This window comes from Osmerus mordax, chromosome 1, assembly GCF_038355195.1.
Source record: "Osmerus mordax isolate fOsmMor3 chromosome 1, fOsmMor3.pri, whole genome shotgun sequence".
In the NCBI taxonomy this organism is placed as follows: Eukaryota; Metazoa; Chordata; class Actinopteri; order Osmeriformes; family Osmeridae; genus Osmerus; species Osmerus mordax.
In genome coordinates, this window is record NC_090050.1 from 26138572 (window position 1) to 26165324 (window position 26753).

Here is a 26753-nt window from a genome sequence, read left to right on the forward strand (position 1 = left end):
CAACAGACATAAACCTGCACACTCGCCAACACACACGCACACAGACATAACTCTGCACACTCGCCAACACACACACACACACAGACATAACCCTGCACACTCGCCAGCACACACACACACACAGACATAACCCTGCACACTCGCCAACACACACACACACACACACAGACATAACTCTGCACACTCGCCAACACACACACACACGCACAGACATAACCCTGCACACTCGCCAACACACACAGACATAACCCTGCACACTCGCCAACACACACACACACACACACACAGACATAACCCTGCACACTCGCCAACACACACACACACACATAACCCTGCACACTCGCCAACACACAGACACAGACATAAACCTGCACACTCGCCAACACACACACACACACAGACATAACCCTGCACACTCGCCAACACACAAACACTTGACATAAACCTGCACACTCGCAAACACACACAAACCTGCACACCTTTTTTAGTTGCTGCATCTATAATCCTTACTGTCATCTTATCTAAGGCTGTAGGTCATCTTTCTTCTCCACTCTCTCTCCATCCATCCCAGTTACTCCATCTGCCTGCTTAAACTAAAGCTGCTCTGGGTAATATCTACACCAAGGTAGTCCAACCCTGTTCATGGAGATCCTTGCTCCTGGAGATCCTGGAGCACTCTACGGTTTTCCACCAGTTTTTCACACTTTGTCGATCATGTAATTATTAGAATCAGTTGTGCTGGATTATAGTTGGAAAGATAACCTACAAGGTGGAATGAGGCTTCCTCTCCATCTTGTTCTCTGTCTCCCATCTTTCTCTCTCACACTCAGCTCTTTTGTTTTCCAACCACGTATTCATTTTCTTGTCCTTCCTTATTATTTCTATGTTTTTCCAAGCGGTCTTGTACTACATCTCTCTCTCTCCCTCCCTCTCTCTCTTACTCCCTGCCTCTTAATCAGAACGAGGCGATTTGAACTGCTGGGCAAAAAAGAGAGGGAGAGACATTAAAGAATGAGGAGAGAGGGAGAGAGAATGGGACAGAGGAGAGGTCAGTGTAGGGAAAAAGGACTGGAGATGAGAGAACAAAAGATGAGAGATGGACAGAACCGAAGGTGTGAAGTCAGAGTCCTTTACAGACATCTTCACTTTACCTGCAGTATTTAGAATGCTAACACACACACACACAAAAATACACACACCTAAATACATATATAGTTCCTCCCCATCAACATAAACTGACCAGCCCCCCCAATACCTCTGTGAAGCATTGTGCAAATATAGCCATCAAAACAGTGACATCAACACACAGAAACCAGTTGTGATAGTGTGAGAGAGTGCATGCATGTATGTCCACTATGGTCACAACCCAAAACACAAACCAAATCATAATCAACTCCACACAGCAGTGCTGATGGTCACACTGTTCATCACAAGATGGTCACAGCATGACTCAGCGACAGCTCGCAACTCAAAAACAAACAACATCCTGTGTCATCACCAGCATGCAGCATGTCCACCAATGGAGCTAGCATCCTGTGTTTCCACTTTATAGGCCAATCCTGGTACAGTTTGAGGTAATGTGGGTGGGGCTTAGGGTGTGGGACCTCCCACTTCCCTTTCTGCCCGGCCCAGTTCCAGTCTGAAGTGAAACATGACTGGATTGGAACCGGGCTGCTGCAGAGACCAGGAAGGGGTTGGAATGGAGGGCATTTGAGTTCAAGAAGATTTTTATGGATAAAGAGAAGTGGTGGACAGGGGGCATTTGAACAGAAAGAACCTTACTGCCATGGAGAACAGAGGCCTTATAATTAACTACCCAATCAGGTCTAACAGGATATATATATCCTGATTGGTTAGAGTTAGATTACCAACCAAACAAAGGATGTACAATATAATCCATACTAATTAGGTGTGGTTGAAGCATTATTCAAAACAGGAAGTGAAATGAAAGGCTATATTCCTTATTCATTAAAAGCTCTAGCTACTGTGGGGCTGTCACGCTGTGGGCTTCTGAATGGGAACCTGTTAATGGATGATCCAATGCTTCTTATAGAGAGGAAAGGTTATAGAGGGAGAGATGTTTTCTAGTCTCCCAGGTGATAATGAAGGTATCCATGCTGGTGTGAGGCAGGAGAGAAGAGCTACATCTCTCTCAGGTGACTGCTGCTCCACAGCTGGAGTCAGAGGAAATGACATCATTAACCGCTTGTGTTACTTCCTGCCAAATGGCTTGAATCTCAAGTCTTGCCAAGTGTACTCAATTCTTTTGGGCATCTTCTCTGAACTTGTTAATGACTGTGGTAGAGAAGCCTCAGTCCACAGCATGGCAGTACGGTTGGGTCAGGTCTCCTGGTGGGGGGGTGGTGTGGGCACAGCAAGGGATGGGGGGGGGGGGGGGGGGTAGGGGTGAGAGGATGTGGGGGGGTAGGAGGTAAAGCATGCTCACCAAAATGTGAAATGAAATTAAGAGCCAGACGAGGTGCTGGCCAATCACACACAAAAAGAGCGGGAGAAAAAGAGGGGAAGAGAGAGATGACAGAGAAGAAGAGGGGAAGAGAGAGAAGACAGAGAAGAAGAGGGGAAGAGAGAGAAGACAGAGAAGAAGAGGGGACAGAGAAGAAGAGGGGAAGAGAGAGAAGACAGACAGATATCTCTACCTGAGCACCTCCGAGAGAGAGGAGTCGCTGTCATCCGACCTGGAGACAGAACAGGAGCAGGGTTAAGGTTAGGATTGGGGTCAGGGTCAGAGACAGGGTTATTGGTATAGGGTCAGGGTTAGGGTTGATGTTAGACACAGGGTTATTGGTATAGGGTTAGCTCAAGGTTAAAGGCATAGGAAGGGAATAGGGCTGAACGATTTCGGAAAATAAGCTATTTGCGATTTTTTTTACTAATATTGCATTTGCGATTTAATATGCGATTATTATATGACTTACTATTAATAAATATAGATATATAGCCTACTGATCTCCAGTCAGCAAAATAACACACAAAGTTCAGAAAAATTAAGGAAAACATACCGCCTGTAACTCTTCGATAATGTATTGGTAAATCTAAGCTAAACTTAGGCTAGTAACATGTGCATTGCACTTTCTTAACTTAAGCTAGCTAGCTACCGTTTTGGAGAAAAATAACTTGCGCTGTGGGGACCGTCGGAAATATTTAGAAATCATGCATCGAAAAGGTTAAATCTTAAAAGAAAAAGAAACACTGTCTGAACATTTCTGATCCAGTCAGTAGCCTAACAGAAACAGTATGGCACTGACAGCCATAGGGATCCTACTGTATCTGTATCACCGAGGGACATCATGCCTTTCGTGATGAACGCCGTTACTGCTTGAGTAATTTTGTTCATGAATATGGAGTTAGGCTTTAAAACATTTAGATCAGTGATCCTGTCGGTTGTTATTTGGCTTATTTGACACACTGGTGTTTAGCATTTTAGCTATGCATCGTACATGGTTTTCTGGTATTTCTTTTAGGGCCGAATTAGGTTGGTGGTGTTGCCCCGTGAGGTAGCAACGTTAGCCAGGCAGGTTTTGCACAATACTTGACACTGCGCAGCATTTTTTTTAAGGCAAAATTGGCAAAGTGTTTGTGGTGTCAGGTTCTGTCCAGCCTGAGGCCATCGTACAGGTCAAGGTAAAGTGTAACGTGCACCAAAGTAAAATCGCAGTATTTGCGATAACAAAATCTTGTTTTGTCACATCGCGATATTATCGCAAATGCAATTAATCGTTCAGCCCTAAAAGGGAAGTTGACATTCAACGTAAAAGGTTGACCCAGGTTGGTATCCTGCATGGTTAGCCTGGCTGGCAGTCTATAATAGGCTAGAGATGCTCCCAGACTAGCCCATGGCAGGGTCAGGGGATGGGAGCTTTATCCATAAATGAGCCAATAGCAGGGCAAGGGTTAGGTTTAGAAGACAGGATTTAAGGCAGAAACAGTTACCTACAGTAAAACAAAGGAACAGTTGGGGAGAAAGGGGAACTGGACCTGGAGGAGATGGGGGAGAGTTATCCCGAAACACACAGATGCAGAATGCAGAAGAGAGGGTTAGCAGCAGGGAGACTGTGAGCTGATTGGAGGATTGGGTAGTCAATAATGACAGGAACTCACAGAGCAAAACTGCTGTAATATTAGCTTGTCTTTGGCATGCACGTTTCAGAACATGAGGCAATGCCTGTTGGTGGAGTCTTCACTTTAGGTCCAACGGCACAGACCACAGAAAATCCCACCCAGGCAAAGAGGTGATTCAAATCAGCCATTAAAAACATCTTACCCAAGGTCTCCCTTAGTCTTAGACAATCAGTAGAGGAACCATTCCATGTGCATGGCATTAAAACAAGATATTATGCTATAAATATTTGATAGTTCTGTTCACAGGATTGGCCCTGTGAGGGGTGATGAACTTGTATAAGGCTCGTTTGAAAAGAGAGAGATAATATCCAGTGGCAGCAGAGCAGTTAAAACAAATATACCCTCCATAAATTACTCCATATCGTAGCTTTTCACTTTGTGCTTTACGGGGTGTGGGCCTTGGTGGCAGGCAGCTTGGTCTGTGAGTTTGTGTAGCTCTGCTCCCAGATTCACAACATTCACAACATGTCAACAGTCATACATGTAGAAGAGATAAAGGCTTAAGACGCACTTGTTCCGGGAGTACAACTACAAGTCGCTCTGGATAAGAGCGTCTGCTAAATGACTAAATGTACAACGGTACTTAAGAAAGAGAGAGATTGAGAGACTTGTTGCTCATGTTGGTTAGTTGTAACGGATTTAAATTCTTGTACTCGCTGTGAAATATTTTACTGTTGATTGCTTTTCTACAGGTACACTCTTGCACTTTTTGAGGTTCATGTTGTTTAATTGTAACTTGTTTAACTGCATGCTCTTATGTTTCTTCCCTTTGGCACTTATTTGGTTTTTCACAATGTATGCTTCATGTTTTGGCTGCTCGCAATGCTTGGGGCTATCTCGTTGTTATGATCAGTAACCTATGCACTTTTGTAAAGTTCTGTCTTGGAAGTCGCTTTGGATAAAAGCGTCTGCTAAATGCATAAATGTAAATGTAGGTAAGAATACTCCAGTAGGTATTAGAATTTAGAAAGTTCGGACAGCGGGGAATAAAATAACTTCCCTTTTTTAACAATGTGCACTTGTAAACATTCTTTAAATACACTTTCATGTGTGATCATGTCCCCTGTTTCATGCCTGAGAAGCACATAAGACTGATTGCATTGAAGGACCCATTTCTGATTAGGAAGAAAAGGGGCACGTTATATAAAAGAACACTTTTGTGACCTCAATCAAAGACGATACAACATGCTGCAGAGAATAGCAACTAAGCTGTCAGTTGAGAGACAGCCTTGTCTCTAATAGCAGGCTGAAGAGACCCCATCATTATGCATCCTCATGTTCCTACAGTGAACACTACATCATCTGTGTGAAGGGTTAGGGTTAGGGGTGGAAACAAAAAACTGCTCATGGCTTCTGACTGAAATAATGTATTGTATCCTGCTGCCCTGTGATGCAGTTTGATTCAGAATGTTATTTTAGCATCTGCTTTTATTGACAAATGTATTCGCATCAGTAAATACATACTCTATGTATTTTGTGTTCGTTAGGGCTTTTATCTATATATAGTTATTTTGGACTGAGTGCCTTTCAAAAGGATTTTTTCTTCAATGGGATATCCTGCATTCACATTTTGTCATTTAGCAGACTCTCTTATCCAGACAGTCATTTAGGTTAATAAATGCATAATATAAAGGTTAGTAAATACAACTGTACAAAAACACAAAATCTTCGGATGTAAAAGCATTAGAAGAATGATACTGTCACTGTAGAAACAAATAATTATACTATGTCACCGTAGAAACGAAGAATGATACTATGTCACCGTAGAAACAAAGAATGATAACTATGTCACCATAAAAAATAATTACGGTCACAAAAGAAAAACCTTGCAAAATAAAAGTCATCAGACAGTGTAAGGGTTAGACAGCTCTTAACCTCCTTTTCTACTGTCAGTTATACGTTAAACTTTATTTATATAGCGCATTTCATACCAGAAGGCAACACAGGGAGGGACAATGTATAAACATACATTCCTCTCATCATTTATTCTCCCATCAGACATCAGACAATCCATTTTGCCCTCTGTGCCAATCACTTTTCTCTGCTGCCTCAATCAAAATACAAAGTGGCCACCAAAGACAACATTAACAGTGGGGGCTAATATGTTCTCTCCTGTGAACAATTTACCAACTCCTGGTTCAGATAATGAGGATCCACAGGATGCTCTAAACCCCTCTCTCTCCCTCCCATACACACACACCCCCAGACCGGCCACGAAGCACAAAATCATTCCATGCAGCTTCCTCTAACAATTAGGGGATCAATACATTCTAGAAGCGTCAGGGATTAATAAAGATAGAAAATCGAAATCAACTGTTTAGGAGTTGGGGGCCGGGGGCTAAATTAACTGCTGCCATTTCAGAACAGAGAACTGAAATAAGAAAGGAAGGTAAAGGTGACCAACATTTCCTGTTAACATCTATTAGGGTGTGTTTATGTGTGAGTGTGTCTCTTTGTGTGAGAGTGGGTCTAGTGTGTGTTTGAATCTCTGTGAGATCTATTGGAGAAATAAACCAGCTAGTCAATAATAAAAGAGGAGACTCTCTACCACAGTGGTGTGGCTCTCTGCAGGCCTGCCAGGAGACCCACGAAGGATCTTGTTGTTACGGTAAGAGAAAAACAAAAGACCGGAAGGGAAGATGGTCGTATCGCTGAGAGGTTTTAAAGACCTAACCCTGTGTTTGCATGTGTATCTACTCACTTGTCCAGCGCGGAGCCCTGGTTCTGGTTGCTGGTGAGCCTGGAGAAGACGTTGCGATCGTTGCGTAGCCTGAGGGGGGGGGAGGAGGGGGGGGTGCAGCCCCCGTCAGGAGGCCTGGTGGGAGGGGTGAGGTGTGTGGGGAGTGGAGGGGGGAAGGGGTGTGGTGTGCGGGCGGGCGGGCGGAGAGGAGGGGTGAATGGGGAACGGGGAGAGGAGGGAGGGGTGGGGTGTGCGGGGAGAGGGGGAGGGAGGGGTGAGGTGTGCGGGGAGAGGAGGGAGGGAGGGGTGAGGTGTGTGGGAAAGAGAGACATTCCTTTTCATCAATAACTTCTTTTGTCTTCTCAAAATCAATATACACAGTGATCTTCTAGTCAACCCCATCATCTGTCATCTTCCGTCAATAAATATTGATATAACTTCTTTTAGATATGCCAGCTTATTTTCTGATAAATAAATAAAAAAACAGCTTCTATCCCTCACTACATATGGCTGAGTCACAGGGCCCTAGTTTCTGGGTCGAGACGCAAGAGGAAGTGCAAGTCGATCATTGGCCAATATTTTGTTGATAATTATTTTGTGTCGGTAATTGGGCCAATCACAGCAGCTCCTCTCATTCCCATTTAAAGCAGCAGCTTGCTCTCTGTCATGGCAGACTGGTAACTGTTAAAGTAAGTGTTAGGGTTAATCTAGTAACGGACTGAGAAAGTCCAAACCGGCCCAGAGAGAAACATTTCTCTCAGGAGGAAACTGACAATGATACACATAGTACAGTAGTCAAAAGTTAAATTAACCACCAAATAACCAACCTAACATCTAGAAGAGCGGTGAGTGCTACATGCCGGAAGATACTGTGCTGGTGCTGGTGTGACCAAGAGCAAATGCTGGCACAATGTTTGGTTTTATTTAGACAATCACTGCTCTGCCTGATTTAGACTAGCACACCCTCCATTACTCCTCCCCCCCCTCCAAATGTCAGCACTAGCGTTGTCACGGTGAGCCTCAGCTTGCGCTGAACTGAACTGTGCGTCTGCATCAGCCCACAGTGACACTTCCTGCTTAGCAACGATTTGACGGGAGAGAGGTACCTGTATGACTGGCCACGGTCATATGACTTCCTCCTGGTCACAGGGGAGGTGTCAGACCCCCGGGACTGCCTGGGACTGCCAGGAGCACACACACACAAGTGCACACAAACACACATTAAGGCAAGAGCATAAACCACAGTACAAGACCACCAAGGACCATTAAATCCTTAGGGGTAGAGATTTCATTTCCCTCTTCTATCAAAGCAGTAGAAGGCTATATAGCTATATGTTACAGTAGTATTAGCTATAAACACACCAAGACAACACCGCAACTCTAACAAAGGGACTATGAAGAATTAGCGTTAGCGTTAGCCAAACAGTCTGGGATCTGCAAACTCACAAGGTGTGCCCCCTGACAGGCAGGCTGACTGTGCGGGACACCCTGTCCCTGTAAAGGGGGTCCAGCACAGAGAGGCTCAGCCCCCCCAGGCTCCCCTCCTGGATGTCGGTGAGGGAGACCAGCGACTTGGTGATGGCCTTGGTGGAGGGGTCCATCACGGGGCACAGGTACTCTGCCGATACGGCCTTCATTTGGGCCGAGAGACGGGGCTCCATCTGGGGGGGAGGGGGGGGGGAGAAAGAGAAATAGGGAGGGAGGGGGATAGACAGAGAGAGAGTCAACATTAGCCTGGCTCTGCCCTCCTACGTACTTCCGCTCAATTTTCATTTTGCTTTTGTACTAGGTCTGGGCTTTCGGTATATTAGTCGGTTTTTGCAAACCACAATTTTGGTGGTCCAATCAGCGGACAGAGGGAGTGGCTGAGAATGATGACGTTGATGTCTTGCGCTAGTTTGAGTTGTAGTGTTGTGGCTCTGGGCAGATCCAATCAGTACCGGTCCTAGCACATCTGGCGCCCTAGGCGAAATGTATCAACAGAACCCCCCCCCCCCTCCCTGTGCCAAAAAAGCCCCGCCTTGGCTTTTTGGAAGTAAGCTCTCCCGATAAAGGAGCAAACATGAGATGAGGGTGTTCTGTACCTTCAGCTTGAAGTCATCATGACTGGTAGACTCCTTCATGTAGGAGACACTGGAGGGAGAGAAAGATTGAACAGGAGAAAGAGAGAGTAATATTGAACATGGTGATGCTGTTAGCATACCGGAGCCGTTCAGTGGGCTGCAGAGAGCTCATCTCACCTGCCCTCCGAGGCCTGGCTGAACTCTGATGGCTCCTCGTCTGTGCTGGTGTACCCGTTCTCTGTGGACCACAACACACACACACACCACACACATCACAGATATGAAACCCTGCATACTGACCCCTCACGTTTCTCTGATTGTGTATAAGAATGTGTGTGTGCATGTGTATACACACCCTGCTGTACATTGTGTATGAGCGCGTGCAGCTCTGGGATACACTCAGCTTTCTCCCGCAGCGCATCCAGGATCATGTGGTTGTGGGCTGAACCAATCACGTCCGTCTGTTTGAGCTGGCCCTCCAGCAGGCGGATCTGAGCCTCCTTCTGGGCCACCTGCAGTCCCTGCTCTCACCAGCAGGGGAGACACACACCAGTCAGTCCCTGCTCTCAACAGCAGGGGGAGACACACACCTGCAGTCCCTACTCTCACCAGCAGGGGGAGACACCCACCAGTCAGTCCCTGCTCTCACCAGCAGGGGGAGACACCCACCAGTCAAACACAACTCATCCATTAGAGTGGTCGCTGGCTGTGCTTCTTTATCCTTACCAGCAGAAGGAGAATTACTCCAGGAAAAGCACTAGTGACTAACCCAACACAGCTAACCAATATTGTGCAAACAACGACGCTTTTCCATAACTCTCACAATTACTATGCCTTTCCACAACTCTCACAAGATAGAAGGTTTCTGATTTGGTTACTATGGTCTTGCTTTCTGTCACTGTTGACCAGCACCTCATGGGTTGTCTATCCACTGGAGGAAAACGTTTAGGATTCTTTCCATTACAAGTTCAGTTATTTATACATGTTAACTATTGGAGGGCATCACTTTCTCTTCAGGAATTATAGGCCTCATTTGATCATGCCTAGCACCCAGATAACTATTAAAAGTGATTAGTCGACCAAAAAGCAACATTTTATTTTATTTTTCCTAGGCAGAGTTGAATAAAATCAGTGTAAAACACACTGAGTTGTTCATTGTTTCCAGAAATGTTCCACTGATGTAACTGTTGTATAAAAGCAGTAAACAGCTCAGGGGGTGCGATATCACCAACTCAAATCAAATAAACAAACAATTAATTGTAATTTTTTCCTTCCAATGCAAACTCTTTCTCCAATCCAGTTCCAAGAATGTTCAGGCAAACAACAAACCAATGAATCAGTTTCTCACCTGTCTATGCAAGCCTTGAGGAAGTGCTCCAGCAAGGTTATGGTTAGGGTTATGGTTAAGTGTTCCTCACCCTGTCTATGGAAGCCTTGAGGAAGTGCTCCAGAAGGTGGCGTGCCTCGGCCAGGGAACAGGAGCTAATGACCACAGACGTGTCCACCGAGTCCAGCTCATCCTGCAGGAAACACCCAGGCTTCAGTAGGCCACAAAGGAACACGAGAGACTGTAAAGTATATGTGTGTGTATTTTAAAGTGAGGGTGTGTATGTGTGTGTGTGTATGTTTGAGGATGTGTATATATATACATACATATGTTAGCCTGTGTGTGAGTGTGTGTTTGTGTGAGCGCATCCCTACCTTGGACTCCTCTATCTGGACGATGGTGGCCTGGCAGTCTGACAGACTGTCGTTGATGTAGTCCACGTTGGCGTTGAGGACCTCAATCTCTTCGTTCGCTTCCTGGAGGAGGCGCTCCTCCCCCTCGGCCATGAGGACCTCCCGCCGGCACAGCAGGGAGTCCTGCTGCAGAGACAGCTCCTCTCGCTTCTGGCTCAGCAGAACACCGGAGGGGAAACAGACAGTCCATATAAGGTCAGTATCAGCTGGTTAGGAAAGAACGACAAAAGAGGAATAAAGGTCCAACACATGTTCAGGGAGTATTCCAGAAAGCGGGTTCAACAAACTGTGAACCTAACGCTGAACTCTGAGTTGATTTACCCTAAAATGGGAAACTCCAACTTTTCGGTTCCAGAAAAGCTGATTTGAATGTGTTAGATCCACTCGGAGTACGTCCACTCTGAGTTAAGCGTGGGCATGAGAATTATTGAAAGCCAACATGAATGGAACTCCGATACTAGGATTCGCCATGGCACCTGGCGACGTTTTCTTACTTCACCACACTTCAGATAGAAGTGTTAATACGTGTTTATGGTGAATCTGAGCACATATTCTGGAAAAAAGCAATAGGTACGGCTGTAGCAGCGTATTACGTGGGAGACAAGTGCTGGCCGAGTCAATGCATACATTTGAATGCAGCAGCCAGTCCATACATTGAACATTTAACCACACTGTTAATATTACAGGTGAAAAAGTGGTGGTCTTAATAAAATAGCATGTTCAATGTTATAGTAAATATAAAAACATATTACGAACAGGTTAGGCATAATTAAGGCTGACATTAAGAGAATAATGAATAGAAAAATTATTTGTGATCCTGTTGAATAGAGCATGGATGCGGTACGCAGTGAGATGTTCATTTGATGGCAGGTGAATTCTGCATGTGGGACTGTGGAATTTAATGTTATCTCATGTGTTCCCAGTTACAAGTAAATGAGTTGTAAAAACTGCATCTCATGAAGAAAGTGCCAAAAACTGACCAAGAGATGGTGTAGGCCTACTTAAAGCAGAAGAGTAAAGGCTAATCTTGAAATAGATTTGCTGGAACACCAGTTACAGGAGGGTGCATGGTCAAAGGTGATGTTAATTTTGGGAAAAGAATCCTATATAAATACTCATTGTTGAATTTTTATTTGCTGAATTTCCATTTTGACCAAGAGATGGGTTACTTAGGTCAGAAGAATAAAGGCTGATCTTGTAAGGTTAAGTGTCAACCTGCCCCCACCTCTTATATGGTAAAATCTGGAGTTACTGGATGGAGTCTCAACTTGATGGCTCTCACACCTCATTGTGAAACTTACTGTAGCATTGCTAGTCATATGTTGATAAGTAAGGGTCAAGATTGTGGTGTTATTGGTTGTTCTTGGGTATAAAAGGAATTGTGAAGCATTGTTCTGTGGATTCTTGATCTCCTGAGACCTTCTCCTCAGCTATGGCTTGTCCTACTCCTCCTTCCTCACCTCTTGCTTTCTATCTCTGGTTTACATTAATCATGGTAGAGTAGGTAAGAGTTAACCTTCATTTGTAATTGAGGGTGTAATTGAGGGAATCAGGGTTAACCAACTCTTTCACTAAACCCGCTACCTGGAATACCCCCCTGGTGGTGCCACTACCACAATAATAATAAAACAAGAACACAATAATACAAAGATTAAGAAAAAATTAAGAGAAAAAGAACCAAAGAGACACACTCTCACTGAGAGGACACATCCAGGACAGAGTACAACTGGTATATAATAAGGATGTCCATGTCAAGGTTAGGGGGGAGGAGGGAAGGGGGTACCTTAATAAGACCAAGGTTAGGGGGGAGGAGGGAAGGGGGTACCTTAATGAGACCAAGGTTAGGGGGGAGGAGGGAAGGGGGTACCTTAATGAGACCAAGGTTAGGGGGGAGGAGGGAAGGGGGTACCTTAATAAGACCAAGGTTAGGGGGGAGGAGGGAAGGGGGTACCTTAATGAGACCAAGGTTAGGGGGGAGGAGGGAAGGGGGTACCTTAATAAGACCAAGGTTAGGGGGGAGGAGGGAAGGGGGTACCTTAATGAGACGGTCCATATCGGCCGCCACGTTTGCGACAGTCATGCGCTGCATCACAATGTCCAGAACCCGGCGCTCCAGCTTCTGCCACTTTAGACGAGCCGCCTTGGAGAAGCTGCTGCCAGCAGGGAGCACTGCCTTCCTCTGAGGGGCCTTCTTCCTGCTGGGGGGGAGACAGAGAGGGGGGGGGGGGACAGAGAGAGGGGGGGGGAGACAGAGGGAGGGGGGGGGGGGAGAGGAGTGTGGGAGTGAGAGGAGTGTGGGAGTGAGAGGAGTGTGCGAAACAGTCCATCAATACAAATGACCTCAAAGCCTCTCCATTCCAGCTGACAACCTATTCTAGTCTGTGTTTGACTGACCAGTACAGGCTGGAGCCTCTCTCTAATTCAACTGCAACACTCAATACCGGTTCTTTGCGAAGTAAAGTGGACAGGATCTAATAGCCAAATCTCAACACAGAAATGCAGCTAGGCTTTGACAGATCATGGCTATTGGCAAAGACAGGAATAAAAACAGGCAGAAACTGTCTGGCTAGACAAACACACTAACACAAATACATTTTTTTAGACACTTTGAGAATTTATGATAAATAGCATTCTTTTAAAGACAGAAGATCAGTCCTTCTCATTCTCTAACAAAGTATTTGACGGTTCTAATGAACCCTTGAATGCTTGAACCCTAAGCCCTCAACACCCTTACCTGACTGCGCGTGTCCCATTGGTGGTCCCCTCATTGTCATCATGGTAGCCGAACCCATTGGACTTGGTGTTCCACTGTCTCACAATGCTGGACACGCTGCTGCCCCCAACACCCCTGTTGGTGTCCGTCTCCGATGAGGTGGTGCTGGCCGAGAGCTCGGTGCCAGAGTCCAGCTGCTGTGGACGGCGCCCCACCCTTCCCGCCACCCGGCCCGCCGCCCGCTCCGACATGGGCTTGGCCAGCCGGCGCAGGGCCGTCACTTCCTGGGTCTTCCTGCGCAGAACCAGCTCCTGCTGACGCTTCTGGGACTCCAGAGAACGGATCTGGTACTGGAGGTCAGGGTCAGGGTTAGAGAGGGGATCTGGTACTGGAGGGTTAGAGAGGGGATCTGGTACTGGAGGGTTAGAGAGGGGATCTGGTACTGGAGGGTCGGAGGGAATCTGGTACTGGAGGGTTAAAGAGGGGATCTGGTACTGGAGGGTTAGAGAGGGGATCTGGTACGGGAGGGTTAGAGAGGGGATCTGTTACTGGAGGGTGAGAGAGGGGATCTGGTACTGGAGGGTTAGAGGGAATCTGGTACGGGAGGGTTAGAGAGGGGATCTGGTACTGGAGGGTTAGAGAGGGGATCACACGAGAACACACACACCTCTTGTCGCCGTTGTTCCTTCTTGAGCTGGGCAATCTCCCTGTTCCTCTTGGCCTCCACCATCCTCCTCCTCTGCTGCTCCTCCTTCATCTGCTTCATCAGCGTCACCTGGGGACGAGAGCCGGTACTGCGTTAGAGGACGATTGCTACGTATTAAGGAAAAGTTTAACTATTCCTAAGAACTAAACAATCTAAGAATAAAACAATTTAAATATAAAATAAAATATATATAAAAATAAGAATAAGGATAAGAATGAGCAGCATGAGTGGTCAACATAATTAAATAATGAATGAATGTCAATGGGAGTCCTTGGCCTTGTTGAAGAGGCCAGTGGCATGGAAAGAAACTGTTCTTATGGTGTGAGGTTTTGGTCCTGATGTACTGCAGCCTTCTGCCGGAGGGGAGTAGCTGGAACAGGGAGTGGCCAGGGTGGGAGGGGTCGGCCACAATCTTCCTCGCTTGCCTCAGGGTCCTCGAGGGTAGGCAGATTGCAGCCAATCACCTTCTCAGCAGAGGGGATGATACGCTGCAGTCTGCTCTTGTCCTTGGCAGTGGCAGCAGCGTACCAGATGGTGATGGAAGAGGTGAGGATGGACTCAATGATGGCTGTGTAGAAGTGCACCATCATCGTCTTTGGCAGGTTGAATTTCTTCAGCTGCCGTAGGAAGTACATCCTCTGTTATGCTTTCTTGGTGAGGGAGCTGATGTTCAGTTCCCACTTGAGGTCCTGGGAGAGGATGGTGCCCAGAAAGCGGAAGGACTCCACAGTGTTGACTGGGGAGTCGCACAGGGTGATGGGGGTGAGTGGGGCTGTATTTTTCCTGAAGTCCACAACCATCTCCACTGTCTTAAAAGCATTGAGCTCTAAGTTGTTCTGGCTGCACCAAGTCACCAGGTTGTCAGCTTCCCACCTATAATTAGACTTGTCCCCGTCAGAGATGAGCCCAATGAGGGTGGTGTCGTCCGCAAACTTCAGAAGTTTAACAGACGGATGACTGGAGGTACAACTGTTGGTGTACAGGGAGAAAAGCAGAGGGGAAAGGACGCAGCCCTGAGGAGATCCGGTGCTGATGGACCGGGAGTCAGAGACTTGTGTTCCCAGCTTAACGCACTACTTCCTGTCAGACAGGAAGTCTGTGATCCACCTGCAGGTGGAGTCGGGCACGTTCAGCTGGGAGAGCTTGTCCTGAAGCAGGGCGGGGATGGATTTGAGGTGTGCCAGCACAAGGCACTCAAAAGACTTAATAACCACAGAGGTCAGGGCGACGGGTCTGTAGTCATTGAGTCCTGTTGGCCTTGGCTTTTTGGGCACAGGGATGATGGTGGAGGACTTGAGACAGGCTGGCACATGGCATGTCTCAAGGGAGATGTTAAAGATGTTGGTAAACACCGGAGACAGCGCAGTGTTTGAGGGTGGCAGGAGAGACAGAGTCCGGCCCAGCTGCTTTGCGGGGGTTCTGCCTCTTGAAAAGTCTGTTAACTTCACTCTCCTCAATGGAGAGAGTCGTCACTGTAGAGGGGGGGAGGTGGGAGGCCTCCTGGGTGGGAGGCGTTAGATCAGGACAGTCCAATTGTCTTTCAAATCTACAGTAGAACTCGTTCAGGTCGTTGGCCAGGCGGGAGTCGTTAGTGGAGTGGGGGGCTCTGGGCTTGTAGTTGGTAATTTGCCTGAGCCCTCTCCAGACAGAAGCAGAGTTGTTAGCAGAGAACTGGCGCTTCAGTCTCTCTGAGTACGGTCGTTTAGCCTCTCTCACCGCCTTGCTAAACCTGTTCTTCAACTCCTTGAATCTGTCTCTATCCCCACTCCTAAATGCTTCCTCCTTCTCTGACTTCAACCATCTGAGCTCTGCTGAGAACCAGGGCTTGTCGTTGTTGAAGTTCACCCTGGTGCGTGTTGGAATACAGCAGTCCTCACAGAAGCTGATGTACGACGTCACAGTCTCTGTGAGTTCATCCACAGCCTCTGTGAGTTTGGTAGCAGTTGTGAACATGTCCCAGTCAGTGCAGTCCAAGCACGCCTGCAGATCCTCCATAGCCTCACTGGTCCACTGTTTTGATGTCCTCACAACAGGTTTACAGAGCTTTAATTTCTGCCTGTATGCAGGAATCAGATGGACCATGGCATGGTCAGAGTGACCCAGTGCTGCACGAGGGACGGCGTGGTAGGCTCTACTGACTGTAGTGTAGCAGTGATCCAGAGTGTTCTCGTGCCTCAGCCTCAGTGATGCAGACAAACACCTCTGGAACAGACAAGAGCTGCCCTCATGCTTCTGGGCATACAAGTGAGAGAGAAATCACCTTTGATTGCAACATGTATGGAACATGTTTTTTCCTGCTCGTCTCGCCTTCTCTCTTCACGTCCCTCACCTCTTCCCCTCTCCTAACCTCCCCCCCTCACTTCTCCCCCCTCCTCACCTTGGCCTTTTTCATGTCGTTGACCTCATTCTGCAGCTTCTTCAGCTCCCTTTCGTAGCGCTCCTGGTTCTTCAGCAGGCGTGCATGCTCCTTCTGCGCGGCCTGCAGCTTCAGCAGGTCCCGGTTCATCTCCTTCAGACGCTTCTCGTACTCACACTTGATCCGGCTGGCCTTCTCCTCCGTGTAGTTCTCCATGGACACTGAGCAGGAAAGGGAGAGTATGAGAATAGACCCTGTGGGACTACATTTCCAACAGTTACCGAACTTGGGCAGTCAGCTGTGTTTTGGATGTGCGGACTATGCTAAATGCAAGGACGCGTTAGCGTACATAACTATCGCTCCAAGTATTGAAAATTGTTTTTCTGTCACAGTACTTTGAGGTTGTGAAACACACCTCTGTTTGTTGACGATAAGCACACAAGTCAGCTCACTGAGCCAACACTGTCCCAGTGTCTGAGCGTGATCAGCCATCATCAATACAGCCTGTGTGAGTGTCCCAGTCAGACCCACTCACTAAGGTGGCTGTGTGTTCATCCTGACTATGTCTAATGCTGAGCTTGTGCAGAACAGGCACATTGACATAACCCACATATGAACTTGCTTAGGAAACTTGTTATGCCCACTGTCCAGTACACACCCACTCACTCACCTTACCCTGACGTGCCTACATTTCCCAGAGATCAACTCACAGAATCTGATGTGTTTGCATTAGAATGTGTAACACTTTAAAGCGATTTCTTGTTTCACATCGAGTTCTCCCTGACCCAATCCACCACTGCTCCTACATTTCCCAGAGTCCCCTGCTCACTGAGGTTTTGCAGCACACGGTCTCTCTCTAGCTGCGTGTCTCTGATCTTGTTCTGCAGCAAGACCAGCTTCTCCTCGTACTGCAGCTTCAGCTGCAGCAGCCGGCGCTGGCTGTTCTCCAGCTCGTCTATCAGCTTCTGCTTGATCTCAATCTCACACGTCAGGTCAGCCAGGTCCACCTGGAAATTGGCTAGGAGGAGGATGGGGGTGGAGAGGGGAGGGGGTGGACAGGGGGATGGGGGTGGAGAGGGGAGGGGGTGGACAGGGGGATGGGGGTGGAAAGGGAGGGGATAGGTGTGGAGAGGGGAATCAGGGTGGAGAGGGGATGAAGAGAGGACGGGGGTATGGGTGAGGAGGAAGTGGAAAGAGGAAAAGGGAATCATGGGTTACATGGAAAATGGCTGTGAGATGTAGTTTGTGATTGTGATGGCTACATGCACACTCAAGTATAAACGGACTACAATTTTTAACTTGTGGTCTTTCTCACAGGCTACAAGGTGGGTTTATTTGTCATCTGTTTTCAATCTAATCCTAAAGTTGAGGTTCTTTATTCCTACCTTTGTCGTCCGTGTCGGAGTCGGAGTCAACTAGGCTCTCGTCGCTGTCAAACTCCTCCTCGTCCCTCCCCTCCTCCTCGTCCTCCTCGTCCTCCTCACAGCCACTTTCCTCCTGGAGGGGAGACATCACATCCTACACACGCACACACACCAGAAAGTACACACACATACACAATCAAATTATTTGGTGTTAAAAATCTGTTAATTTTTATGAAGACCGTTCCATTCCTCTTTTCCTCTTTTGTCTTGTTCGTGACAGCAGCTGTCCTGAAGCAGTGACCAACCTCTACGTAGTCTACCAACCTCTACGTAGTCTACCAACCTCTGCGTAGTCTACCAACCTCTACGTAGTCTACCAACCTCTACGTAGTCTACCAACCTCTGCGTAGTCTACCAACCTCTGCGTAGTCTACCAACCTCTGCGTAGTCTACCAACCTCTACGTAGTCTACCAACCTCTGCGTAGTCTACCAACCTCTACGTAGTCTACCAACCTCTACGTAGTCTACCAACCTCTACGTAGTCTACCAACCTCTGCGTAGTCTACCAACCTCTGCGTAGTCTACCAACCTCTACGTAGTCTACCAACCTCTGCGTAGTCTACCAACCTCTACGTAGTCTACCAACCTCTGCGTAGTCTACCAACCTCTACGTAGTCTACCAACCTCTACGTAGTCTACCAACCTCTACGTAGTCTACCAATTCTGCGTAGTCTACCAACCTCTACGTAGTCTAACAACCTCTGCGTAGTCTACCAACCTCTACGTAGTCTACCAACCTCTACGTAGTCTACCAACCTCTGCGTAGTCTACCAACCTCTACGTAGTCTACCAACCTCTACGTAGTCTACCAACCTAGTCTACCAACCTCTACGTAGTCTACCAACCTCTACGTAGTCTACCAACCTCTACGTAGTCTACCAACCTCTGCGTAGTCTACCAACCTCTGCGTAGTCTACCAACCTCTACGTAGTCTACCAACCTCTACGTAGTCTACCAACCTCTGCGTAGTCTACCAACCTCTACGTAGTCTACCAACCTCTGCGTAGTCTACCAACCTCTACGTAGTCTACCAACCTCTGCGTAGTCTACCAACCTCTACGTAGTCTACCAACCTCTACGTAGTCTACCAACCTCTGCGTAGTCTACCAACCTCTGCGTAGTCTACCAACCTCTGCGTAGTCTACCAACCTCTACGTAGTCTACCAACCTCTGCGTAGTCTACCAACCTCTACGTAGTCTACCAACCTCTACGTAGTCTACCAACCTCTGCGTAGTCTACCAACCTCTACGTAGTCTACCAACCTCTACGTAGTCTACCAACCTCTGCGTAGTCTACCAACCTCTATGTAGTCTACCAACCTCTGCGTAGTCTACCAACCTCTATGTAGTCTACCAACCTCTGCGTAGTCTACCAACCTCTACGTAGTCTACCAACCTCTGCGTAGTCTACCAACCTCTACGTAGTCTACCAACCTCTACGTAGTCTACCAACCTCTGCGTAGTCTACCAACCTCTATGTAGTCTACCAACCTCTACGTAGTCTACCAACCTCTACGTAGTCTACCAACCTCTGCGTAGTCTACCAACCTCTACGTAGTCTACCAACCTCTGCGTAGTCGTCTGAATCAACCTCCCCGTTCTGTGCATCCTCCCCGTTCTCGGTAGAGTGCAGCTTCACTCGTTTCTTCAGTCCTTTCTCCAGCTCAGGGCTGCAGGTGAAGGACAGCCGGTTAGAGTTAGTTACTGTTAGGGTTAGTTAGTGATGGTTACTGTTAGTGATGGTTACTGTTACAGCCATCCTGAACCTCATGTTATGGTTCTGCCCTCTAGCCCTGTGAAAGTTCACACTGAAAGGAAACGTTCACTCAAGAACAGACTTTTATTGGAAGCCTGTACATAAAGATTACATTAACTACCATGTAAGCACATAGCCGTACCTATAGTAAAAACAGTGAAGTTACATGCTTGAGTACAGAACACAAAGTAACGTGATGGCAGGTTTGACATGCATGTGTACAATCAGGCTTTTACATCAGTTGAGCGTAGAGTGTGTTGGACTGCAGGCACACACAAGGGAGACACCAGGCCAATCCACTACAAAAAGGAATGGGCCTCCATGACTCTTATCAACTTCAATATTGATTTGTTAAGCCAGAAGTGAGCGGACATGATGTTTTGGGAGCTCTGCCAAGTCCATATGGAGATTGGAGAAGCTGCTCAGCCATTAATAAAGACCTTTCTCCCTTTCCCTCTCTCTTTACACCCCATTTCTCCTGCCCGTAATCTCCCCTCCCTCAACAGCTTGTTAACCTGCGAGGAACGCTCTTCTCCCTCCTCTCTCTCCTCCTCCTCCTCTACCAGCAGACAGGTCTCAGATCCAGCCTTTGAGCCTCTCTACAGCTCAACCTCAACACAAACACTGAGACAACAGCACACAGGTGAGGTAGAGATAATATGGTTAACAAAAGTTTATTATCACTGTTGTCAACAGGTTAAACAGGTTATGTTAATTTATTTGTGAGGTACAATTGTCACCAAAGTCCTGACTATACATCCAAGCGTCAGCCCTCCAGAAAGTTTCTTTATTAGAAAACTCACCTCACCTCATCCTCCTTCCATCCCTCCCTCCACTCCACTCCTCCCCTCCCTCCTCCTCCCCTCCCTCCTCCTCCTCTCTCCTCCTCCCTCCTCATCCTCCTTCCCTCCACTCCCTCCTCCTCCCTCCTCACCTCATCCTCCTCTGCCTCCTCTCCTTCTTCTTCAGTCTCTCAATGTCCAGCTTGGCTCGGCGAATCACGTCTGTCATCTCTGCCTCCATGGACCTGCAGGGGGAGGGGCCAGGAGGGTGGCCGGGGGAGGGGCCGAGGGAGGGGGGGAAGGGTGAGCGGGAGGAGAGACGAGATACGCTGCGACGGAGTGACTCGTTCATGGCCTCGCTCTCCAGGAGCTTGGACCTGAGCAGAGGGGGGTCGGAGGGGGAGCGGGAAGGGGAGGAGATGAGAGGGGGGAGAGAGGTAGAGGGGGGAGAGGAGGGAGGGTAAGAGGGGGAGGGACATTAACTATTCACTCCAGTAACTCCAGTAACTATTCACTCCAGAAACTATTCACTCCAGTAACTCCAGTAACTATTCACTCCAGAAACTCTTACCGAAGCTCCTCGATCTCTCGGATGTAGTTTTGAACTAGCGCCCCAATCTCCTCGTTACCCTCACCTGCAGGTCAAAGGTCAGAGAAATTCAGTCATTCAGAGGCACATAGCTGCCCCACAAGACCACTTCGTTCTACTTTACATTTACATGTATTCATTTAGCAGACGCTCTTATCCAGAGCGACTTACAGTAAGTACAGGGACATTCCCCCCAAGGCAAGTAGGGTGAAGTGCCTTGCCCAAGGACACAACGTCAATTTTTCACGACCGGGAATCGAACCAGCAACCTTCTGATTACTAGCCCAATTCCCTAACCGCTCAGCCGCCTGACTCCCATTTACTTTGAAACTAAACTTGAAGAACCAGCAGCTCAGTGCACTTAAAGCTTGTTTCTTGTGTTTTCCAGTGTTGGTTATTTATGTGTCTAGTTTCAGAAATAGGTTAATAGGTAACGTAATTAAGGTACTTTTGATTCATCCAGTCCCAATGAAAGGGTGAAGTCTCCCTCCTCTCACCTGACTTGGTGAGCAGGGCTCCCACTTCGTTAGTCAGGAGCTGTGTGACGCGTGTGTTGAGGTGGTCGATGGTTTCCTGCATGGCCTTGACGCGCATGCGCAGTGTGTTGCAGTCACGCTGCAGCAAGGTGTTCTCCTGGAACAGGTCGCTCAGACCGTCCTCACCATCATCGCCCGCCGTGCGCTTCCCCTGGGGACAGGAAGCCAAGGAGAGGGTCAGCCAATGACAAGACAGCAAGCCACAAGTCAGCTCATCCAACGCTTCAGAGAAGATATTTTCAAGTGACTGATGGGCCAGAATGTGAATTTTCATGAGCAGAATATGAAGTTGAAAAGATTGAAGTTTCTTCCCTTCCGCTGTTGGCCTCTTCAACAAGGCCAAGGGACCACACTGATTCTAATGAATTCTTGCTTAAAACACACTGCTTTTTGCACTGCATTACAATAATGGTATCTTATGCATTTTTATTTTTTGTAATATTTGTATTTTTGTATTTTTATATTGTAATTTACGGCAACTTATATTTTATTTTATTGTATATTTAATTATATTCTAATCCCACTTAGTACTGCTAGTTTATGTACCCTTAGTATAGATAGTCCACATATTTACATTTTAGGTATATGTTTATTGTATGCACCTTCCTGCCAAAGCAAATTCCTTGTCTGTGCAAACTTTCATGGCGAATAAATCCCATTCTGATTGTCATAATAGTACCCAGTAACAATATTCATACAAGATTAATTCTGTTTCTAACAGGGATCATGCAACCAGCTGGTCCATAGAAATTAAATCAGAAATTCATCCCCCCACCCCCCCCACCCTCACCGCCTTGTACTCCATCAGCTCCATCTGCAGGCATGCTATCTCCGCCCGCAGGGAGCTTATCTGCTGGCTGGTCTTGTCCTGGTTCACCACCACCCGGTTCTTGATGTTCCTGGCCCGGTTTGCGTACTTCAGTGTGTTCAGGGTCTCCATGAAATCCCGGTCTGACGGGCTCACACAAGCTATCATCAGCGTCTGGCTGTGTGAGTGTGTGTGTGTGGGGGGGGGGGATGAGTGTGTGTGTGGGGTGTGTGTGTGTGTGTAGGTGAGGGGGATGAAGGAAGGAGACAGGGTTAGATTCAGTTGATGTAGGGTAGGGTGTATGTGTGTTATATCACATACATTGTAGTGAAAGAGTTGCCTATTAGAAGATGTTAGAGTGTGTGTGTATGTTACCTGTTGCCTCCTAGAGAGTCCTGCAGCAGTCGTGTGAGTTTGGAGTCTCTGTAGGGAACATGTCCCCCTCTCTTGGTCTGGTCTCCAAGAGCACTGATCACATTCCCCAGAGCCAGCTGCAGACCACACAAACGCACGCACGCGCACACAGTTATCACCATCATCATCACAGTCATTACCCCAGAATCATTCTACAAACACAACCAACATTCTTATCATAACCATTCTCTTTGCACAAACATGAAATATATAAATGTTTTTCCTACAATTGATCATACACACACACACACAGTCCCCCAGTCCTCACCAGACCACAGTTGATGGAGATGCCCTCCCTGGCTCTCTCCCCAGTGGCCCCGGTCCTCTTCAGCCTCTCAGAACCTGCCAGGTCCACAAAGTGGAACTTCGCCATCAGTGTCTCATACTCAGGCTGGGCCAGGGAGGAGGAATCTCCAGTGCTCACCTCCCTTCTCTCTCCACCACCCTCCTGGAGAGGGCATGGGGGGAGGGGACGGGGGGAGCGAGAGGGAGGGGGAGGGGGGTGGGGTTGGGTGGGCGGGTGGGTGGACAGATGATTAGGCTCAACAGACATTAAGATTTCTATATTTCCATCATCTCTGCCTCTTTATCTAAATCATGACATTCTTCCCTCCCTCCCTCCCTCCCTCCCTCCCTCCCTCCGTCCCTCCCTCCCTCCCTCCCTCCCTCCCTCCCTCCCTCCCTCCCTCCCTCCCTCCGTCCCTCCCTCCCTCCCTCCCTCCCTCCCTCCGTCCCTCCCTAACCAGTGCTGTCTGGCAGACCCTCATCTGACAGAGGTGGATGGTGAAGATGGCATGGGAGCGCGAGCTCTGGGCGTTCATCTGGGTGCTGGCCGTGGTCCTGGACAGAGCACCGAGCTTCAGACACTGCAGCATCTGGGGCACACACACACGTACACACACAAACACACACATACACACCATAAACACACAAATACATGTTAATACAGCTGTGGCACACACACACACACCTCGTCCTGGAGGTGAGACATTTACATTTAGTCATTTAGCAGACATTTAGTCATTTAGCAGACGCTCTTATCCAGAGCGACTTACAGTAAGTACAGGGACATACCCCCCGAGGCAAGTATGGTGAAGTGCCTTGCCCAAGGACACAACGTCATTTGGCACAGCCGGGAATCGAACTGGAAACCTTCTGATTACTAGCCCGCTTCCCTAACCGCTCAGCCAGCTGACTCCCTAGACACACACACACACCTCGTCCTCGGAGCAGACGAGTCTGGAGGTGACTCCGGTGGTGTAGATGCTGCCACTGGCGTCCTCGTGGATCTTGATGCTGGACTTCCTGCTGCGACAGTCAGGCTCCCGAGCTCCATCAAACAGGTCCAGGATCTCCTCATTGTACAGCTGCAGCACACACACACACAGACACTCTATAGCAGACCATGCACACTATAGCAGAACATGTGCACTTTATAGCAGACTATGCACAATATAGCAGAACATGTGCACTTTATAGCAGACTATGCACACTATAGCAGAACATGTGCACACACCAGAGATGGGAAGTACTTCCGTACTTTTTTCTGGTATCAGTACTTTAAGTCACTATTTATATTTCGGACAACCTTTTACTTTCAGTCCTTAAATGTTTTACACAAATATCTGTACTTTCTACTTCTTACACTTTCAGCCAGGCTTGTTACTTTAATTTAAATCTGTATTTGGTGGCAGGATCGATATTATTTATAGTCATTGGGTGCCCTTTTACCTTTCCTGGCGATCACGCACAACAAACAAATCTACGAAGCTACTATAGAGCAAGGCAGAAAGCAAAAAGAAGAATCATTTCTATAAAAATAAAAAACGTTTTTTTTTTTTTTTTAAGGTTTGAAAAGTTTCAAAAGGTTGGGAAAATCTTTTGAAAAAAGTTTTTGAAAAAGGTTTTAGGCTTTTCTGTTTCTCTGTTTTTTTAAAGGTACGCTATGGTTGAGACAGAGGAAGTTAGCGATGTCGACATGACTGAGAATAGTGACATTCCTGATCACCCATGGCCATATATGACGGATTGTCTGGATCACAAAGAATTCCTGGCGAATGCGCTGCATGTCTATAGTTTATTTTTGTGCTAATGTATTAATATGATGTGAGGTCCAATTACTTGCGTGACACTAAAACAGGTAGTAGTAATAGATACTTTTTACTTAAGTATGTGTCAGAGCCCACACTTCTTTACCTTAACTTGAGTGAAAAAGTGTCAGTACTTCAACTTTTACCAGTCTCTGTACTTCTACTTGAGTGAAGGATGTGTGTTCTTTTGCCATCTATGGCACACACTTATACACACTCACTCTCAGACAAACCATCTTAGAATTTGAGGATCTTGGTCACCTGAAAGGGTGTGCTCACCTCTAGGAACTGGGCACTGACTTTAAACTGTGGCGGGGGAGTGTGAGTCTCGTGGGCGTGGGCACAGCGCTGCTCGATGCCCTGGAACAGCTGCTTTACTGCCCGTGAGATGATGCCCTGCTCCTCCTCACACACACCGACCTCGAAGCCCGTCCCCATGGTGTAGGTCTTTCCTGAGCCCGTCTGCACGCACACACACAAAGTTACTGGATCATGTAAAAAACATACTTTTTATGTTTATGTCAGCATGTGTGCTTCTGTATGAAAGTACAAATGTAAACTATTGTGTGTGACTATGCGAAAGTGTGTGTGAATAAGTGTGTGTGTGTTGTGTGTGAGACTAAGTGTAAACATGTGTGTGTGGCCTTACCTGTCCGTAGGCAAGGACGGTTGCGTTGTACCCCTGGAAGCATCCCTCTATTAGCTTGTGGACACAGGCCTGGTAGACGGAGTCTTGCGACGACTCCCTGTCAAACACGTAGTCATAGGTGAAGGCCTTGTCCTTCCCCAGCAGCACCTGGGGCTCGCCTGGGGTCACCAGCGTGCACACCTGGCAGCCCTCCATCTGTTCCTTCGCCATCTGGGGACGAATCCTACAGGAGAGGTTGGAACAGTGATCTTGAGTGTAAAATATTTGTGCGAATTTTGAGAATGAGAGCTGCTCCTAATTTAAGGATTACTGAAGGAATTTACCACAAACACACACACACCAAAGTCCATGACTCACCCGTCTTACACTTACTTACTTACAGACAGAGTATTCGGGCTCTATCTGGAAGCATGTAACTACAGTAAATAACGGAAGAATTCTTTTTTTCAATAAAAGAAAGAGAGGGGGAGAATAGGGGATGTGGGAGAGAGAGAATTAAAACAATCCCCCATATCTCTGCTCTCCTCTCGCCTGGCCCTGTGTTTAGCGGCTCTCTCCTCACACCAACCATGTATCATTCCCTTTTCCCTCGTGAACATTTATCTCTATATCCATCTCTCTCTCTTCCTCTCCGCCCATCTCTCTCCTTCCTGTGTGTCTCAAAAGAGGGAGAGCGAGACTGAGTTAGTGATCGAGAGCGAGAGCGTGGTGCGTCTCCCTGTTGTGTTAATCACTCTCCCCCCTATTTTGACGATCTGAAACGCAAGTATTAAACCGCAAAGCGCAAGTAACTTTGAGGACGGGACTCCGGCTCGGTTGCTATTTTGCCGGCGGGATAAATGACTTTGCGCCTGGCGCAAATCTAAAATGGGTAGGTCCGAAGTAGCTGCATTACTAATGGGTGTGGCTTGGGCGTAACGTGCAATAAACCAATCAGAGCGTCATCTCACATTCCCTTTAAGAGCAGCGCTTGTTCCATGGCGGATTGTTATTATAACGGCGGATTTGCCAGGCGCACGCCAAGAGCGGTTCACAACCAAGGAGACCGACGTTCTAGTCAGGGCCGTAACAGATAGACTTCGCACTAAATTGCCCGCTCATGCTGCTCATTCAAATTCTTATTCTTATTTTTATATAGCCTACCCTATATTTTATTAGTTAAATTGTTTAGTTCTTGGAATTAGTTTAACTTTTTTACTTAATTTAAGACCCGTATATGTTTATTGTTTGCACCTTCCTGCCACAGTAAATTCCGTGTTTGTGTAACATAGGCTACATGGCGAATAAACCGAATTCTGATGGAGAT

The 26753-nt window shown here is 47.4% G+C and overlaps 1 protein-coding gene across 1 annotated transcript in view; it reads right to left on the bottom strand.

Moving 5' to 3' along the window:
* Positions 1 to 26753, bottom strand: part of kif21b (kinesin family member 21B) — a 53497-nt gene that overhangs the window by 8696 nt on the left and 18048 nt on the right. The window contains exons 2-27 of the mRNA XM_067255105.1: positions 25448 to 25670; positions 25078 to 25260; positions 23926 to 24075; positions 23452 to 23583; positions 22977 to 23132; positions 22670 to 22785; positions 22277 to 22472; positions 21448 to 21637; positions 20933 to 20996; positions 20514 to 20738; positions 19391 to 19493; positions 17784 to 17916; positions 17228 to 17416; positions 16420 to 16619; positions 14004 to 14111; positions 13358 to 13686; positions 12659 to 12818; positions 10585 to 10773; positions 10302 to 10403; positions 9239 to 9404; positions 9061 to 9121; positions 8905 to 8953; positions 8267 to 8481; positions 7927 to 8001; positions 6842 to 6955; positions 2658 to 2696 (exon numbers count right to left, since the gene is read on the bottom strand). Coding sequence (XP_067111206.1) covers positions 2658 to 2696; positions 6842 to 6955; positions 7927 to 8001; positions 8267 to 8481; positions 8905 to 8953; positions 9061 to 9121; positions 9239 to 9404; positions 10302 to 10403; positions 10585 to 10773; positions 12659 to 12818; positions 13358 to 13686; positions 14004 to 14111; positions 16420 to 16619; positions 17228 to 17416; positions 17784 to 17916; positions 19391 to 19493; positions 20514 to 20738; positions 20933 to 20996; positions 21448 to 21637; positions 22277 to 22472; positions 22670 to 22785; positions 22977 to 23132; positions 23452 to 23583; positions 23926 to 24075; positions 25078 to 25260; positions 25448 to 25670 — 3867 coding nt within the window. The remainder of the gene's footprint in view (positions 1 to 2657; positions 2697 to 6841; positions 6956 to 7926; positions 8002 to 8266; positions 8482 to 8904; positions 8954 to 9060; positions 9122 to 9238; positions 9405 to 10301; positions 10404 to 10584; positions 10774 to 12658; positions 12819 to 13357; positions 13687 to 14003; positions 14112 to 16419; positions 16620 to 17227; positions 17417 to 17783; positions 17917 to 19390; positions 19494 to 20513; positions 20739 to 20932; positions 20997 to 21447; positions 21638 to 22276; positions 22473 to 22669; positions 22786 to 22976; positions 23133 to 23451; positions 23584 to 23925; positions 24076 to 25077; positions 25261 to 25447; positions 25671 to 26753) is intronic.